This window comes from Botrytis porri (genome assembly GCF_014898465.1).
Source record: "Botrytis porri strain MUCL 3234 chromosome Unknown BPOR_013, whole genome shotgun sequence".
Taxonomy (NCBI): domain Eukaryota; kingdom Fungi; phylum Ascomycota; class Leotiomycetes; order Helotiales; family Sclerotiniaceae; genus Botrytis; species Botrytis porri.
The window spans coordinates 224290-244248 of NW_024066087.1; the positions used below are offsets into that span (position 1 = coordinate 224290).

The 19959-nt window shown below is 32.6% G+C and overlaps 3 protein-coding genes across 3 annotated transcripts; 1 reads left to right on the forward strand and 2 right to left on the reverse strand.

The window, feature by feature from the left end:
* Positions 1-720: 720 nt before the first annotated feature.
* On the reverse strand, positions 721-4008 carry EAF01_009012 (uncharacterized protein; the record flags this gene model as incomplete). The annotated part of the gene is made up of 3 exons (XM_038917268.1): positions 721-2702; positions 2751-3384; positions 3442-4008. The coding sequence occupies 3 exons, from the start codon at positions 4006-4008 to the stop codon at positions 721-723; spliced, it is 3183 nt and encodes a 1060-aa protein (XP_038766873.1).
* Positions 4009-6001: 1993 nt separating this feature from the next.
* EAF01_009013 (uncharacterized protein) lies at positions 6002-8119 on the forward strand (the record flags this gene model as incomplete). Its single annotated transcript, XM_038917269.1, has 1 exon — positions 6002-8119. The coding sequence occupies one exon, from the start codon at positions 6002-6004 to the stop codon at positions 8117-8119; it is 2118 nt and encodes a 705-aa protein (XP_038766874.1).
* A 9074-nt stretch (positions 8120-17193) lies between these two features.
* Positions 17194-18066, reverse strand: EAF01_009014 (uncharacterized protein; the record flags this gene model as incomplete). The annotated part of the gene is made up of 1 exon (XM_038917270.1): positions 17194-18066. The coding sequence occupies one exon, from the start codon at positions 18064-18066 to the stop codon at positions 17194-17196; it is 873 nt and encodes a 290-aa protein (XP_038766875.1).
* Between the last annotated feature and the right edge of the window lie 1893 nt (positions 18067-19959).

The following is a 19959-nucleotide window of genomic DNA, read 5'->3' on the forward strand; positions in this document are numbered from 1 at the left end:
TAGGGAAAAGGAGTCAAAAAACCAAAAAACCAAAACCCAAGAGGAAACCTCAACCATGGAAAGCAAAGTCAGTGAGTTTGCTACGAGTTCATCAAATTGAGAAGTACAGTATCGGAATTATCTATCCTTGTCCCTGCCCTATGGCTCCATCCTCACCTTCACTCCTTCCCTCAGTCCTTCCCACAATCAACTAACTGCATGCACAATCCCCAAATACACATCCGTCCTAGCCAACCAACTGATTTTACCCCCTTGCCATCTCCCCCCCTTCACAATAAAAATATCCCAAACCAAGATTCCTTCCCCGCAATATTAAGGAAATGCCAAATTTCAAATGTCGTCCCTTATTCCCCCTAGAAGAAGGAACTCTCATCCCATAATTACTACATATATGAACCACAAATTGGTCCCGCAAGGAGAATCGACACAAACATTTGTCGGGCATTGGAACTAACAAATGAAAATTGTGGGCGCATTAGAAAACCAAAATGGCCCCAAAAGTATGTGACGATGCATGCCATCTTCTCATCAATTTCGCTAACAAAAGGAATTCATTTCAAGAGTAATGCGTGTATGTCTTTCTTCCAATCGCTCAGTCGCCCACATGTCTTGTTCAAGTGAAATAACAAAAGAATAGCTAATTGGAAGTTCTGCATTACAACTCAAATAGGAGTTTTCATAGAACTAGCGTATTCGTGTTTAGGTTCATCGTGAGAATTATTATAGTCGGAGCTCGCGAAGGATTTGATCTGCCATATTCTTAAATTGCCAAGTTCCCCCTGAACGAAGCTTCTTAAATTGGATGCCGTGCAAGGAGAGAAGAGGAACTTTGACGATGAAGATCTCGAATTCAAGAATCATGCTACCACCGAGGTCACTTTGGACATGTGTGCTAGTTTCGCCTACAGCCCTAGCTGATGAATCGCCATGTCTAGCAACACTCTCATCTGAAGCATCCGAGTTGGAGTAGCTATTTTCGGGACCACGGGTTCTACGTGGAGTTCTGGGGTTTGGTGGTGATCTCTCCGCTTCGCGGAAATCCTCACGATCTCTTTCTGCATTATTACCACCTCCCATGAAACCTCCAAAACTGATCTTTCTTCGATGCCCAGGAGTGTGATTTCCATGACTGCTAGGAGGTACATCGACAACCTTCCTTAAATCAATACTAGGGATGTGTCGACAACTGAAGCCGCCTCGTATTTCTGTATATTCCACCCCAAGGAGCCTCAGTACCCTAATAATATCCATGCGAATGGCTTGAACCGGTTTGGTTGATGTGGTAGATACGCTAAACAAACCTTTGAGAAATACGGGTTTGACATTCTCTGCATTGTCGACTCGTTCGGTCGATGGACCACTATTGTCGCCCATTTCAACATCTGTCTCCTCAGGGACATTTGCTTCTCTGGCTTCTTCCCTTCGAGCTCGTCGAGCTTGTATGCTTTCTCTTCTCGCGTGACCCAGCGATTTGGCTCTCATAGTCGCAGCTCTTGGATTGAGGCCGGCTCTTTCGCTTTCGCGAGGTGGTTTTTCATTCATCGTTGAATGATCGGAGCCACTGGTTGGAGGTGGATCTTTGTAAGTAACTCGTGGTGGCATTGCTTCCGAAGCAGCAACCGCTGCTCCTGGCCCGGCTCCTCGTCGATTTTCTCGTCGTCTATATTCTGCGGAATTAACGCTCGTCGATCGACCTAATTTAGAGCTTCCAGAATTCTCAGCGGATCGTGGAGTGAGAAGATCACTGTGTTGGCGCTCACTTCCACTTGGGCGAAGATGTCCATCTCCATCCCGATCTCGGTGCCGGCGCACGCTAAAACTCTTTCTAAGTGTTGATGGCTCATTTGAAGACCCGACTGTGAGATGATTGCCGGTCTTTTCGGATGGCGGAGGTTCCTTGCGTCGCCGTGTACTGAACCTTCTCAAGATGCCAGCAGCAGTACTTTCTTTCCTGGCGGATTGCTCGACAGGTTCCACGATTGCTGGTGATGGAGGGGCAGTAGAACCACCAATTTTGACATTCTTCATCCCTTCTGTCACTTCATCCTCGCCATGTGTGCGGGCACGTGGGCGCGATCGACCTCCGGTAGCTTTCTCACCAGGCATCTCATATGCCGTTGCATTCGTATAAGCTGGCTTGGGGGCCGAAATCTCTCCCATTTGTAGTGGAGCTTCACCTGGCATCCGTGGCATCGAAGTTGCGCCTGGGTTAGATTCGAGTGCATCACGCTCGCGTTTCTCTTTGACGAGGTAGTACACAGAAATGAGAGGGTGGTAGGCATTCACCGGGTCGTTGCCGAGTTGAAGGAGCTCTGAACTCGGTGCAGTCAAGGTATCTCGGCTCGTAGTAGAATTTCTTCTTTTATAAAAATCGAATACACCTCTCTTTCTCTCCGAGTCGCGAGGAGGACCAGAATTTTCTCGTTCCTGCATTGCTAGACGCACGGCATGACCGTATTCGGGAGACTTGATGACATCAGTCAATTGTTGTTTAATGAGTTCTGGTGGGCCAAAGTCAAAGCCGGTCATACTGTTGATGATATCGTCATCCAAAGGAAGTGTTAAGGGATCTCGAACTGGCAGATAATTTTCGGGTGGACCACCGTATTGTTTAATCATCCACTGGTGGCTCATGATTTCCTGTAGTGTTGCACGTTGCTTTGGATCAGTAACCAGCATCCTTGATATAAGATGTTTACATTCTGCCTCCTGTTAGTACCATGTGGATTCGGAAGAGGAAAAGAACTTACCAGGAGTCAGCCAATTTGGATAATCTACAATTCCTCTCTTGATCTTTGCATGCAGTGCCGGCATACTTTGGTCGTCAAAAGGAACCTTGCCGCAGACCAACACGTAAAGTACGATACCAAAACTCCAAACATCAACCTCGGGTCCAGTGTATGCCTTTGCCTGCAATAACTCCGGAGCCGCGAAATAAAGACTGCCACAGAAGGTCTTGAGATGGTTTCGTGGTGCGAACAAATTACTCAAGCCGAAATCAATAATTTTGATGTCTCCCGTCTTGCTAATGAGAATGTTTTCAATCTTCAGATCTCTGTGGACAATGCTATTTCGATGACAATAGTCCAAGGCGCTGGCGATTTGCCTGCTGAATTTTCGAGCTTGCTTCTCCTTTAATCTTCCATGCGAGATGATATAGTCAAGCATCTGTCCTCCATTCACATATTCAAATAGCATATACCAATGATAAGTCGTACGCACCACATCCCTCATGCCGCAGATATATGGGTGATCCAAAAGTGTAACGATAGCCGCTTCACGGGCGGTGCGAACTTCTTTCGAATGATCGGCTCTTTCTCTATCGGCTCGACTTTGGTTGTGGTTCTCCTCTGTGGATCCTCGTGGAACAATTTTGACGGCAACCTATAGACAGTTATTAGAGATGAGTGAAATCTGCACCGCAGAATGAAGGATAATTACCTGCTCACCTCCTTCCGCCCTCCTTGCCAGCTTGACTTTACCCATACTACCTTGACCAATTGTCTTGCCCAAAATCCAATTTCCGGATTGTGCTGGTATCGTCGTTCTCGATTTTCCCTTGTGTGCGGCATGTCTGGATTCTTGTGGTGTCACGACGGGGGCTGGGCCTCCGCCGTTTGCTGCCGCCGTGGCCATATCGTTTGAATGTCGACTGTGATGAGTTGATCGATGATTACTCGTTGCGCTTCTCGTAGATTCGTGTCGTGAAGGAGCCGAACCGTCTCTGCTTGATGTTTTTCTTGATTGTTGCGCGACGTTTGCACTCTCATAATTCGCCTGGGGTACTGACTGTTCTATAGCCGCATGTCGTGATGATGATGATGGACGATGGTGATGTGAATGTGAATGTGAATGTGAATGTGAATGTGAATGTGATCGCTGTGGTGAATCGGTGGTGGTACTTTTCACTCGTGTAGATTGGGAGCGATGGGGGATTGAATTGTTATACCCTCGTCGTGGAGAGTTTCGCTCCAGAGTAGCGGGCGAGACGGAAGTTGTTGTCGCCATGGAGGAATTAAGCAACCGAAAGAACAGGGAGCCAGCCAGCTGCAGAGACCAACGCGGGACCCTAGTAAATATTACTTCCTACTGGATAGGCAACGTCACCTTAAATTAGATATTGAATATTCCCTTGATTTTGAAATCTTTGGCCGGATTTTATTTCTTTCTGATTAATAGACTGATTGATGTTGATCCATTCTCTTTGGAAACAGAATCCAGATGTTGTGGTGGTGGTGGTGGTAGTGGTAGTGGTAGAGGTAGAGTAGTAGACAAAATCAAGGTTGAGTTGTACCTAGGTAGGTAGGTCTTGGTAGGTATTGATTGTTTTGTGTTATGACAAGATATGGCAGTGGTGAATGGAAAAGGAACAACAATCATACATGATAATAAGAATAAGAATAAGAATAAGAATAATAATCAAGAATAATAATAATAATCAATAATGAATAATAAGATTCCAAGGTTAAGGCTGGGTAGCAGTCAGTCAGTCAGGTTAGTCAATCAGTCAGTTTATTAGTTGTGTGGAGGCGCTCCTGATGAATGCATATGCAAGCTTCACGATTCCCCCGTGTTGTGTCGTGATATTTCAATTGAGTGAAGTTTATTATTCTTGTTATAATTTTAAGAAGAGAAAGGGAAGAAATGGGTAGAGTAAGGAAGGGACAAGATTAGGTAGGTAGGTAGGTAGGTACCTATAGGTAGTTACAAGTTGGAGAACAATCAACAATTGGAGGCGAGAGGCGAGAGGCGAGAAGCGAGAGGCTAGATTTGCGAAAGCAGAATTGAGAGTGATTGGGGAAGCATGGAATTTGGGGGGTGATTGATGATGGTTGGTTGCAGAGAGAAAGATGCAGAGAGAAAGAAAGCTTGGAGATTGGCAAAAGCGTTATGTACCTGGTAGTAGTAGTAGTAGTAGTAGTAGTAGTAGATTGTAGTAGATGTTGGAGGGGTTGCAACTTCCAAGCGCTAGATCCCCGGTGTCTATTACCTTTTGAGTGAGTGAGTGAGTGAGTGAGTGAAGGGGGGAGTCAAGGGTAGATGGAGTGAAGCCAAACAATAAGGAATACATGTAAAATTCAATGCACATCCCATCTTAGACACCGTACAATCTTATTATACAATCTCGTACAATGTAAGATTGCCTACCGAGTAGATATTGGTAAGGCTGATTAATATAGGATAGCGAGGAGAATGTGCACCTACCTACCTGCCTCCCTAGGTAAGAAGTATCTTCATCCGCATAGTATCAGTAATTACATATCGTACATATCGTACCTGATCACATCATATATTCAAGGTACCAGGTTCCAGTTCGAGGCACGAAAGCATCTTCATGGGAGATCGGATACTACCTAGGTAACAATCACCAAGACTCACACGCTCAATAATAATAGCAACAACAACAACAACAAGAACAAGAACAACAAGCGCCACAACCTTGTGCATTATCTCCATGATCAGTGAAGCTTGGATACATTAATCTCCAGGAGATTACCAGAACGCAGATTGTCGTCCTGCACCATAAAGTTAACTGAACACCTGCACGGAGCATCACCTAGTTATTCACATCATATCACATCAACATCCATCTCAAACCCAGTCACCTCCATATACTCTAGGCCAAGAGGAAGCTGACCCGAAACTATGTTACCTTTGACGATGGCTATGTAGAGATAATTTCCTCCCCAAAAATTCAATGGGAAAAATTAATTGATGGCGGAATCCAAGCCGTTCTCGCCGTTTTCAAGTCAATCCTAGTATCTACGAAGTAGTACAGTACGACTGAAAGCTAAAAATATTTACCTAATCAAAAATATCCTCAAACTATTAATAGCCTCACATCAATGAACAACTCCGCGTTTATTAACCCAATTATATCTCTCCGTTTGCACCCAGTAAGCTTGACAAGGCTGACTCTTCAATGATTGGATGCAGCCTCGACCTGTTCCCAATCCCCCCAATCGATATTCTTCTACATTTTTAACTTGACATTTTGGCCATGTCCGGCAAACGTTCGCGAGCAACTTATGAAGCAGATTTACAGTCCCAACAATCACCCTTCGTCGTATACGGAACCCCATTACCCCCACGAGATGCAGATGTACGAGATGATGGATCTTATGTACCGGTGTGGAAACAGGAAGTTCGTGATGAGAGGGGGTTGAAAAGATTGCATGGCGCTTTTACCGGTGGCTTTAGTGCAGGCTATTTTAACACGGTGGGATCGAAAGAAGGCTGGACACCTTCGACTTTTGTGTCCTCTCGATCGAATCGAAATAAAGATGCCGCCAAACTACGCCAACAACGACCAGAAGACTTTATGGATGATGAAGATTTGGCGGATGCTGCAGAAGCTCAAAGGGTACAAACAGCAGAAGGGTTCGCTGGAATTGGTTCTACGCAAGATGACTCAATTCGCCGAGGCGCATTCACTGATCTCTTCAGAACTGACGGAGAGACAATGGGGGTGAGGCTATTGAAGAAAATGGGTTGGAAAGAAGGACAGGGAGTAGGGCCAAAAGTTCGACGAAAAGCTCGTTTGGATGGAATAGAAAGACCTGGCGCAGATGCCGATGCGACATACCTCTTTGCGCCTGAAAATACCAGCATGATCAGTTTCCTTCGGAAGGATGATCATAAAGGCTTAGGTTTTGATGGGGACACAAGGTTGACGCCAATAACTGGACTTGGGTCGGAGAAAGATAATTCAGAGGACGAGGGCGATGATAGATCGTTTTCAATAGCACAGAAAATCGCCAAGAAGAAGAAGAAGCCTGTCAGAGGTGGCATTGGTATTGGTATATTAAACGATACTGGTTCGGATGACGAAGACCCTTATGAAATTGGTCCACGAATATCCTGTAATCGAGTGCTAGGAGGAGATAAGAAGAAGAGGAAACCATTAACACCAGCTGCCAATTCATTGTTAACATCCAAACCTGTCTTTGTATCGAAAAAGACCGCTGTGGCAAAGGCAGCAGCTGGGCTGCGAAAATGTCATGATGGCCGCTTACCTCTAGTTGGATTTATTTTGAGTAACGATTCGACTAGATCATCAATGTCTGAATCCCTTTCAAAATATCCACCGCCTACAATCCCTGACGGATGGAAATCAGCCAAACAATCCAAATCCGAATCTACACAATCACAATATCTATCCACCTCGGACGCAGCAAAGGCATCCAAGTTAGACCCTAAATCTCGAGCTTCTATCCTAGGAGAAGCTGCTCTACCTGGGAAATCTGTATTCGATTTCCTTTCCAGCTCTGCTCGTGATCGATTAGCCGCCGCTTCTGGCAAATCTAATCTACCCCAAGCCCTCGGCGAAATTCCCGAAGGCTATGCCATGACCCGCGAACAACGACAACAAGAGCTCCTTTCTCAAATCCCTAAAATCGACAAATGTACTGCCGATGCAGCACTCATGCGTTGCGCAAGCGTCTATGGCGAAGATGAACCAAAACGCATTCGTTACCGTGCTTACCTCGAACATCAAGCTGGCATCGTATTAAACTTACCGGAAAGGAGTATGTTAACCAGTAAAGAAGATTGGCTAAAAGAACTCAAAGAATTCGCTAACTGCGCGAAAATCTTCAAACCAATGACGGGTTTAATGGCCACACGATTCACAAGCTCATCTTCAAGTACGATATTATCAGGACAATATGCTCCGGTGAAAGAGCTCTTGAGTAAACCGGACATCAAAGAAGATCCAGCGGAACAGGCGGCGAGAATGGGGATGTATGGTCCGATGACGAGAGAGAGAAAAGATTGGTTCCCGACGAGATTAATGTGTAAGAGGTTTAATGTGCAGCCGCCAAAGCATGTACAGCCATCTGCGGACGAAGAGCGCGGGATGGGGAGGGAAGTACCTCCAGATTTGGTGCGCAGGAGAGAGGTGGAGAGGATGATGCGGGAGGCTGGAAATGGAGGGTTTGGAGAGGAGATTAAGAGGGAGGATATAAATGATAATATTTATCTGGGAGTTTTACAGGTTGCGAAGGAGAGTGAACAGGTGGTGGTTCATGCGGAGAGAAATGAAGTGTTGGAAAGTCGGAGACCGGAAGATGCGGTTTTTAAGGCGATTTTTGGGGAGGAGAGTGAGGACGAGGATTAGAAAGTGCTGGCGTAGGTGGAGGAGGGGTGGCGTACACTCTCTATATACCATACCTACTTATCTTTCGGCGTGAATTAAGAGGGCTTATCTCCTTATATGAATATACATGAAGACATATCGATTACTTTCTATATGGAGATGAAGAAGATGTTATTGGGTGTAATAACAATGAAAGAATAATAAGAGATGATTTAAATTGATCAACCTACCCACCTACATAACCTATAGAAGTGAGCTGCAAGCATCAAAAGGATTATTATACTTACCTAGCTACGTCGCTTCTTCAACTCCAATAAAGCGCAGCAAGGCTTCTTTCTTATGTTATATCAGACTTGACTAGATATCTAGGTAGGTAGGTAGGTATTCATTGGAGGTAATTATATATTTAAGAGTATATACCTAGTATATAAGATTACATATACAGGTATAAATTATCCTTACCTACCAATTTACCTAGCTGGGAATCTATAATGAATGAGATAAAATAATGACCTATCTCCATCTATACCTCACTTTTACTTTACTCCATCTAGATGATCAATTCAATAAAAGTTAAGCGAGCAATCAACAAACAGACAGATATAAATACCTAGGTAGATAGATTTTTACGAGCTTACCTAGATCAATCACAAACTCAAAAGTAAATCATCATACGAGCTTGTGTATTCATTCATCATATGAGGAATTGTTATATGTATATAGATGTTGATATTTGTTTTTACAGTTACTGTTATGTAGGTAGTTAAGTAATAGTGAATTCTCAATTGATTTAATTTATTTATCTCCTAGACCGTCAACTGGCGGCGCCGTCGCTTAGCAGGGATCTAAGTGACCAATCAAATCATTAGGATTTTGAGAATTCTTATAACATTTGAACTATATTTTATGATAATTATTGAAATAATAATTATTATTATATATGTGAATATTATATTTTTAATATCTTTATATACTTTCATACTTACTGTTTTTCAATATAAAATTATTCGATTTTTTATTTAGTACAATTCTTTTTATATTGAAAAATAACCTTTTATATATATTATAATCCTCTTTTTTTCTCTAATTTCGAAAAATAATGATTTATAGAAAGATTTAAACTTTTAATTGAGATTTAAAGAGACTCAATATGGTTTCTAAAATGAGATTTAAATTTAAAATCGATAATTAATCTTTTAGTAAAAGATTTTCGAAAATCATCATATTTAAAAGATTTGATTGTAGAATGTTTTAATGTAATTTATTTATTAATCAAATAATAAATAATGATTGATTAAAATAATAATGAAAAGTTATTATTTTAAATTTGATAATCTTTACATTGTTATTATTAATATTTTAGTATGAATACATGTAGTTGATTTTTTATATTGATAATATTTATGTTATAATTATAGTTGTTAAAAAGGATTGAAATAGAGAATTCTTTTTTGTATTTATTTCTGAATAATTTTTAAGTTGTTTTAATTTTTAAAGAGGTAGTTTTTAATCTTTTATATATTCTTTCAATAAACGTTTTTTATTATATATTATAAATTGTATTAAAATCATTATATTATTCTTTTATGTTATAAAATATATATTATTTAAAGGAAATATTTTATAATATATTGTTTTTTATAGTATCTTATTATCTTATATATTTTAAACCTTTAAATTAATCAAATCTTTATAAATATTAAAATTAGACCTATATATCCTTATTATAACGTAGTTTAACACCGAATGGCCTATATTATTAAGTGGCTCATTTCAAAATATATTAATATTAAACTTTTTCTAATATTTATATTTTAATAACGAAACATTATTTTTGCAAAAGAAAAAGATATTAAATAATAATAAAAATTAGTTTTTTAAAAATCTAGTTTTTATATAAATATTTCTATTATGTTTTTAAAAAAATCAAAATTGTTATAATCTTCATTATAAAAATATTATTTTAATAATAACTCATATATATTAATTTGAATTTTCTAAAACAAATTAGATTTTTATAATATTTATATAATTAAATATTCTAATTTCAATTTTTAAGAAATTCTATTAATAAATAAATAAAGTGTATGGTTATAATAGTAGTGGTAAATTTATAATCGATTTAATCTATTTAGTTATATTAAGATCATACGATACGCTTATATATGGTTTTAATTGAATAAAATAGATAGAAAAAAGAAATAAAAATCTATCCCTCCTCAAACTTTCTTATTAAAATCTATAAGCAACTTTTTAAGCAATTCTTTCAAGTTCTTCAAGTTGTTTATATTATAAATCTATTATATTTGGAAACCTTATACTTTTTACTTTATTATAATAGTTTTCTTCTTTCTATTTAATTCCTTTCAAAATATTATAAAAGCTATAATTAATTATAATATTATATTCCTTTTAAAAGATTATCTTTACCCTTTAATATTTCGAATCCTTTAGGAATTCTATTATAACTCCTAATCTATTACTTATAAGCCTTATATTTACCTTCTTCTATAATATATTAATAATATATAATTTCTTTTTAAAACCTAATATCTTCTATTTCCTTTTCTCCTATCAAATTGCCCTATCAATATAGAACACAATATATTAAGATTTGTTAAATTACTTTATTAATATAAAGAACAAGATTATATTATAAAACTAAATGATTGAATAAGATTAAAATAGTAGATATAATAATATTAGAATATTATCGCTTTAATAATATATGCTCTATACTAAAGAATCACTATTTCTTCAATTATAATTAATAATATATCGTTTACTATATAAAATAATATTGAAATTAATATTTCGTAATAATATTGTATATTAATATAAAGTATTATACACTTAAATAAATATATTATAAATGTTTTTCGAAAAATCTAACTTTTCTTTTTATTCATATAGAATAACTATAAGTATATTAATAAAATATCAAATGCTATATTAGTATATCTTTTATAAAATATTTCTTGAAAAAAGTAAAACTTTTTAAGAAAAATTTATCCTTTATTTTCCTATACTTAAAAACTTTCTTCTTCATAATCAAAACCTCTTTATAAAACCTTCAAATATTAAAAAGCCTAGATTATTATAGAAATTTATAATTTAATCTTTTTTATCAATTATATTCAATATGATAAGTTTATTAATAATAATTTTAATATTAATAATTTTAATATAGATATATTAAACTCTTCTTCTTAATATTAACAATAATATCTTTTTAACTCGAATAGATATTAATTTGATAACTTTAAAAGGAAGTAGAGAGTAATATTCTGATTTGAATATAATAAAGATTGATGAGTTTTTTCGTGTTTTTCTTTATCTGTATGATTATATATAGACGAATTTTATATGTATTTTAAAGTGAGCTACTCGATGATATAGGTTATTTGGTGTTAAACTATATTAGTATATCTTAAATAATATATATATTTTTAAAAAGTTGTAAGAAATGAATAGATTATTAAGATAAATATAATATAAAGTTTTAAATTATCTTTATATTAAATATAAAGCTATCATTTATTATATAGGATTTATATATTTTTCTTTTATTATTAATACTAAAAAAAGGAATATAATTATACTCATAGGACTATTCTTTTTATTAGTTTTATATCTGTTAGGACAGGGATCATGTGACTACGCTAGCGTTGACGCTAGCGTCTTCCGATACTACAGTAATACATTTCATAGCCCTAACTTTTAGAACCTCAAGTAATATAACAATAATATAAACCATAGTACTATATTAACTTTATTATCCCTATAATAATATTATAAATTAGAAGCCTGACATTTTGATTTTAATTATAATATATAAATTAAATTAAGATTAATATTTCTTTAAAGAGGTATAAATTCTTATATCATTTTAATATAATTTGATATCTACCTTTATATAAATAAGAGTAATTAGCAATATGATAGTAATTTTTATATTAATTTTAATTTATATTTTATTCTTTATTATAATATATATTGAAGAATAAGAATCAATAATATTTAGCTCAAGTTTAATATTATACTCTTCAAACTCAAACTTTATTATACTTTAATAAAATTAATATTTTATTATCTACTTATCATCCGTCAAATATGATAGGATTATTTACAAATTCTTTTATATCTTGAAAGTATTATATCGAAAATGATGAGTATTTAGTTCTAAAACAATCCGATAATACCAAATCTATTAAATCCACCACCAAGTTTCTAATTCCATTAGAGATTATATCTGATAATTATAAATCAATAATGAATAAATAGGGAAATTATCCTTTTAATATTAATTATATATATTAGTAGATATAATATAAAAGAATTTCAAGTAATTATATTTAATATAGTTATAATATAATAATTAATAATGAATTATAAGTAATATATAATATATAAGATAATAATTAAGAACATTATTTTGAATATAAAAACAATAGGAATTATAAGTATAATATTTGAAATTGATAAAGCTGAGTTAATTAGTTCAATATAATTAAACTTATCATTAGGAACTATTGAATTTCATTCTATAAATATAAAAACATTATTCTTATTATTCCTTAAAGATATAGACAAACTTAGTATATATTATAATAATATTTTTAATATGATTGTTATAAGTAATATAGGAGAATAATTTTTATACATTTATTATAATAAATATATAAATATATAACAATTCATATAATAAACTATTAATAATAATGTATACTACTTTATTAATACAAAACTATAATATTTATATTATTACTTTAATCATTCGTCAGTATATAGGTTTTTACGAGTACTTTAATAAATTGACCATATTAATATTATATAAACCGAGATTAATAAATTTACTAAATTTTGTTAATATTATCAAAAGTATAGAAAATCACCAGGTTGACTCAAGTTCAACCTATGAAATGATATTGATTTTAATTATTTAATTATAATGGATATAATGTATATCAATATTAACTCCATTCTATATATTATTAATAAAGATATATGATTTTAAGTAATATAATAATTAGACAATATTATTATAAAGTATATCTTCAATATACTTTGAAAATACTGAATGAATACTTATATTAACCCTCTAGATTATATTATATATAATACTGAAAAGAACTTTGTTAACAAGGAATTCGTATAATATATAGTAATTATATTAATTAAAATAAAGAGTATATTGGTTAAAGCTTATTAATTAATTAGAATTATTAAATATTATTATATAGTTATTAGACAAATGTATAATATTATTATTAATAAATTAGGAAGTTTCATAATAAGGGAGATAATACTACAAATAATTATTAAGGTAATAAATAATATTATAGAATTAAATTGATTAATTCTAATATTCTTAATATTTAGACTATATTTATGAATAATTAATATTGATTTATTAGTACCTATAGTTTTATAATAATAGATTATAATTAAGAAAATAATAAACAAAATCAATAAGTTATAAGTAATAAAATAGATATTAAATATATTAAATTAATGTAATAAACTATTTATAATAACATTATATAACCTACCTATCAACTTAAAGGTTTAAGTATAAAGAGAATATAAAGATTAGATAAATCTGTACTACTTATTAGAAATAAAAGATAAAATATACACTATATAAATAACTAATAATTCAACAAAATTTTATATTACTCAAATTAAATTATAAAATAAAAAAAAGAATTGATCTTAGAACTAACCCTATAAAAAACCAATTAAACTAGTATAAACAATAGAACTAATATAATCTGAGCAATTTATTAAGAGTATATAACAAACATATTTAGTATGAATAATACAAAACATATTACAAAAGAAAAGAAAAACAACTTTATTAAAAACTAATAAAATTAAACTAATTACTTCACCAAATATTATACAAAGCAAAAACAAAAAGAAGACTCTTTTAAATTTATTCAAAAACTCTTAATTCCCATAATTATTAACTCTTTAAATTGTAATTTCTATATTAATAATCTTCTTTATAAACAAAAACATTAATTATATTAAATCTAAAGAACAAGTATTAAATCTAATATTCTATCTTTCAAATAATAATAAACTTAATAATATTAAATATATAAACTACTTCATAATATTTATTAATAATTCAATATCAATAATTTTTATTAAATTAAAATAAAAGGAGATTAATAATTTAATAAAAAATAATGTTTTTTAGTTTATAAAGATTAGAAATGTACCTAAAAATATAAGAATATTTAATTTATAATTTATTAATAAAATAAAGAATGAAAGAATTAATAAGATATTCTCAAAATCTCAATTAATAATATAAATATAAAAGGATTAAGGAAAAGATATTGTTTTAATATAATCATCTATAATATAATATATTAGCTAACAAATTATATTATTAATAATAATTATACTCTTAAAGAATAAGGTAACTATAAATATTCATAACATTATATAAGTATATATACAATTAATATTGAGTTTAATTTGAAAGTTCTATGTATAATTATTAATAAAGATGAACATTTCAGAAGGTTTTATTCTATAAGTAATATAATTATTATATAGCATTCTAAAAGCAGATAATTATTAGTTTAATACTTATTATAAGCATTATACTAATATTCTTAAAATGATATAATCAACTTATAACTTATGTTTTTTATATATAATTAAGAACAATATAGCATTTGATATTATAGGGCTATAAATAGATAATATATTTATTATTATTAATAATAAATTCACAAAATATAAATAAAAAGAATTCTATAATGTTAAGTTTATAGTAAAAGAGTATAAGATATTTATATTAAATATATTATTCAAATTCAATAATGGATTAATTACTTAATAAAACAATGATATAATTTATCTTAATTAGAAGAATTAATGTGAAAACTTATACTTAATTAAATTAGAATTATTTGATATACAAGGAATATGTGAAAAACTAAGAAAATTTATGATAGTAAAGAATTAATATATTGTATAATATATTTAAAGAGTATATATTATAATAATGTATTAACTAGAGGTAATTTTTAATCTATTTTATATTATACAAATTATCAATTCTAAGAAAAAAGATGTCGATTTTCTTAATAAGTGTATTCAATAATAGATTAATAATTTGAAAAAAGGCTTACAATTTATTCCACTTAATATAAATTCTTTAAAACTAATTATATTTATTGATACATTTTTTATTAATAATAAATGTTCACAATGAAGGAGCAGGCCAGTGGAATGCATGTATTATTAACTATGTAGATTAATTGTACTGAGGTAAAATCTAACTACGAAGTAGAAGTGATATATGTACAGTAGCTTAGAGCACGTGCCACAACTTCCAATAATAAAGATTTATCCTTTTAGATTAAATATATTATTATTTTAATAAATAAATATAATAAAGTTAATATTATTTATTAATTATTATTAAATATAAAAGAATCATTAAAAGTATATTAGTATTAGAACTTTATATTATAGTTTTAGGTTTTGATATTAGTATAGTAATCAAAGATACAATCAATAAGATCTTTTTAAACCATAAGATTCCATTGATTATATACATCAATTTTAAATTATTTTACAATTGTCTTATAAAACTCAGAATTACTAACAAAAAGAGATTAATAATTAATATAATAACGATTTAAGAGATATATAAGAAACAAGAGATTGTAGAAATTAAATGAATTAATAAAAAATTTAACCCTATAAATACAATAATTAAATTCAAGCTATATTAAGCTCTAAAAGATCTGATTAATAATAATACTATAAAGATTAAGATTATAAAGTAGATTGAAAGTGTCGGAACACATGACCAACAACATAATATTACATATCACACTTTACCCCACATACACACAAAGTACATAAGTAAGGATAATACACATATATAAATATAGCAATTCCCTCTTCATACAAAAAAAATAAACAGAAATAAACAACCCTTTTAACCATACATATTATATATACACACCTTACTAAGTCTGTCCAACAGAAAGAGATTAAAAGGATAAGTGGTTATATAGGCAAAAAAGGTATTAATTAGAAGGATATAATCTAGTGATTTTAGAAAGTTGTTAGTATTGAGACAGGGATTATGTGATTATGCTAGTGTCAATGCTAGCGTCTTCCGACACTATAGTAATACATTTCGTAGTAATACGTTTTATAGTCCTAGCTTTTAGAACCTTAAGTAATATAACAATAGTGTGAATCATAGTACTATATTAACTTCACCATCTACATGATAATACCAACAATATTAATTCTACATTATAAAGAAGCTTTAATCTACTATTACTTATATTTTAAATCTTATAGATATAAGTTTATTTTTAATAATAATAATAATAAAATATAATTAACAAGATTTATCATCGAATGAGTTACTTCAAATATATATAAAATTCATTCATATATAATCATACATTTTCTTCATTTAATAATAAATTTTTTAAAAATTTAAAACTATAAAATTTAATTATATAGATATTATAAAAATGTAATTGTTTATCGGAAATTTCAATTTATACAATAGTTTTTATAGAAATAGTTTTTTGTAATGAAAATCGTAACGATTTTCACTTTTTATAGAATACAATAGAAATTTTCACTAAGTATATTATACTATTGAATATTAACTAATAGAATAAGTTTTCGATTAAAATCAATATAATTTATAGGTTTAAAATAAATCCCTATTTTTAAAATAAGAATGATATTTGAATATAATATTCCTGTATTAGTGAAATCAAATTCTATATTAATTAAGGTTATATTAATAGAATTGTTATATATTATATATTCATTGATTTCCTTATTATTAATACTATTTATAAAGATATTAATGTTCTTACACTGTGCACGGACCACTTACGGCGCCGCTAGCTGATACTAATATCACGCCCACTAGGTATTCTCACGTATCGATAATGTCTTTCACTTCTTTTTCTCTGTTAGGTTGGGTTAGGTTGAGGCATGTGTAGTAAGCGACAATGAATGACCTCAAGTTGACTTATTGAGAATGTCGAATGAGCTCTGTACTCAAAATCGCTTCAACAGTCGGAGCCTTAAACCCTAATGGAGTTCTCCGCCTCAACTCCGTAGCTCTTCCCCGGACTGACCACCGTTACATTTTTCTCCTTCTGCGCCATAAATTTTTTCGCCAGCTCAAACATAGTCTCCGCTTCTTCCTGCGCCATCTTCTGCTCTCCCGGCTTCGTATAAACCAAGTAGATTCTCTCAATCGCAAGACCCCCCAAGATATAGTTACTCCAAAAACACACATTCCAGCTGCGATTGCACTGGCCCGGGAAGAAATTCGACCACATGGGGGATGGCTTGCACTGGGCTTGGTAGTCGATGGCGAGATGGCGGAACTTGTATTTTGAGACCAGGTGGCGGAATGTTCCTTCTTCCCTGGGATAGTGTGTGGTGATACTACCATCTTTTGAGAGAAAAACAATAATGGCTGGGCCGCGCACCCAGAGAATATCCCTACCTTCATTCAAGTAAAACGGACGACGGAAAAAAGTCCGAAAGCTGTAGTTTCGCAAAGCGATATTGCGGGATTCGCTACAGACATGCAGAAGATTTGTTGGGATAGGAGAGATGACTGTGTCAAATAGGACGCGACGTCGAATGAAGACTTTTTCGTAGAAAGATGTCACGTATTTGTTGGTGTTTTCTTTGTATTTGCTTTGTATTTCAATCGTTCGCGGAATTGGAACAGCAGCAAACTCCCATATTTTGCGCTGGAGCTCGAGTGGAAGGTTCGGGAAGATGGTGAAAGTTTGATCAGTGGGTGCAGCGATCTGCTCTTGGGAATTGAGATCCATCGGGACTAATCCGATACTCGGAGCAGCTGTTGTCTTTTCACCCGACTTGAGTCGTTTCAACATCTCTCTGTTGGAGCTGATGGAGGGTAAAATCTTGACCTCCATTAATTTTGGCATGTCGTTTATGTCCAATGATTGTTGTTGGAGACCGACTTACTAGTACGTACGTAGTAAGAAGTCGACGGGTAAGGATTTGAATGATTTGTGTTCTATGAGATTTTGAGATTTAATTTGGATGGATACTAGTAGTATTTCAAGAATGGGACCTGGGGTCTATTTCATGAGTGTTTAAGTAAGTGAGTACTGTATGTCTTATTAGTATTCTTAATTCTCGAGTGGGCTGACTAGGCTGCACAGAAATTATCCGCACCCGCAGGTAATCTGCAGGTAATCCGCCTTGTGAATTACTTATTAGAGGTTCTACCTACTTCATAAATTATTTATAGAGATAAATAATTATCTACTTTGTAATGAATAATCTGTGGATACTTATAGATAATTTATAAAGTAAATAATCTATAGATAATTTATAAGTATATAGGTTATTTATAGATAATTTATAAATATATAGGTAATTATATAATAGATTAATATAAAAATTAATATAAAGTTATAAATAGCTTTAAAAATTAAGCAATAATTTATAGATTATTTATAGATTATTTATAGATTATTTATAGATTATTTATAGATTATTTGTGAATAATCTGTATACCTACAAATTATCTGTAGATTATTTGCTTTACAGATTATCTATAGATATATAAATATCTGCAAATAATCTGTAAATAATCCGCAGGTTATCCATCCAGGATTTCGAATTATCCGCTCCGTAGCGGGTAATCCGCGGATTATCTGCAAAGGTCATTATCCGCTCCGCGGGTACCCGTTGCGCAGCCTAGGGCTGACTTAACTACCGAGCTACCCATTGCCTCGATTCACTACATGACTCTAGCCAGATTGTATTCACTTGTACTACTATACGGTCTCATTGATTCTAGATATCAATCAGATTCTACTTTAGCTTATTATCACACCAATCTCATTGTATCTAATCACTATCTGAGCATCAACCCCTTTTTTTCGCTTGCACGGTTACAAAAACAAATGAAAACAGATAACTAGTCTCAGCCACATTCAAAGAGTCCAGCTCATAGTCTGATTATGCTGTACGTCTTGATCGGACATCAAAAATGAAATTTGAGCTGACATGATTGATGCCATCTTGCAATTCTCTCTTCTCCTATAGCTGCCTTTTCTCTCAATGAACTATAGAAAAATCCAGAAAGCCCCTCTTGAAAAGTATTCTCCTGAGAACTTCGCATTCTCTTCAAGTAAAAAGTTGATTATTCTTCTAAAACAACTTTGCGCTTATAAATACTCTACGATAATTGCTGTTTTCGCTCAATAGCCAGAAGCGACTCAATACCTGCATATTGAAACGAAACCGTTAGCTCCATCTTTCCAGTTCAAGTCTCTTTTGAGGATGACCCTACAATTTGAGCACAGAGCAAGACTTTTGCGCTGTTAATAAGATCACGAATCTTATGGAACACCCTCATTCTAGAAAGAACCAGCATGAACTAAACCTCCTTATAGAATCGCCAAAATAGTCGTGAAAAGTATATAGAGAACGGATTCGCTAGATTTCTTCTCTGTTCTTTGACACTATTACGAACTAGCAACTCGTCAAAGATATATTTTTCCGGATGGGTATATCATGATTAGCATACAAGAATTACTTCAAGGAGGCGGCGATTTTCAGCGACACAACCTAAGAACATCCCGAAGCTGGAAAAACAATAAATATATCTTACACCAATCTATAGAAATCAAGTCCACCGGAAAGAATAGTATGAGTTCTCTAGCAACTATAATAGCATTTGTAGGGGTAAAGCGTTTATAAATTGACTAGAGGTGTACAACATAAGACTTTGAGAGACTGCAATTGGATGCTACACTATCCGATCAGATACTAAATCTTAATTGAGAATTTAA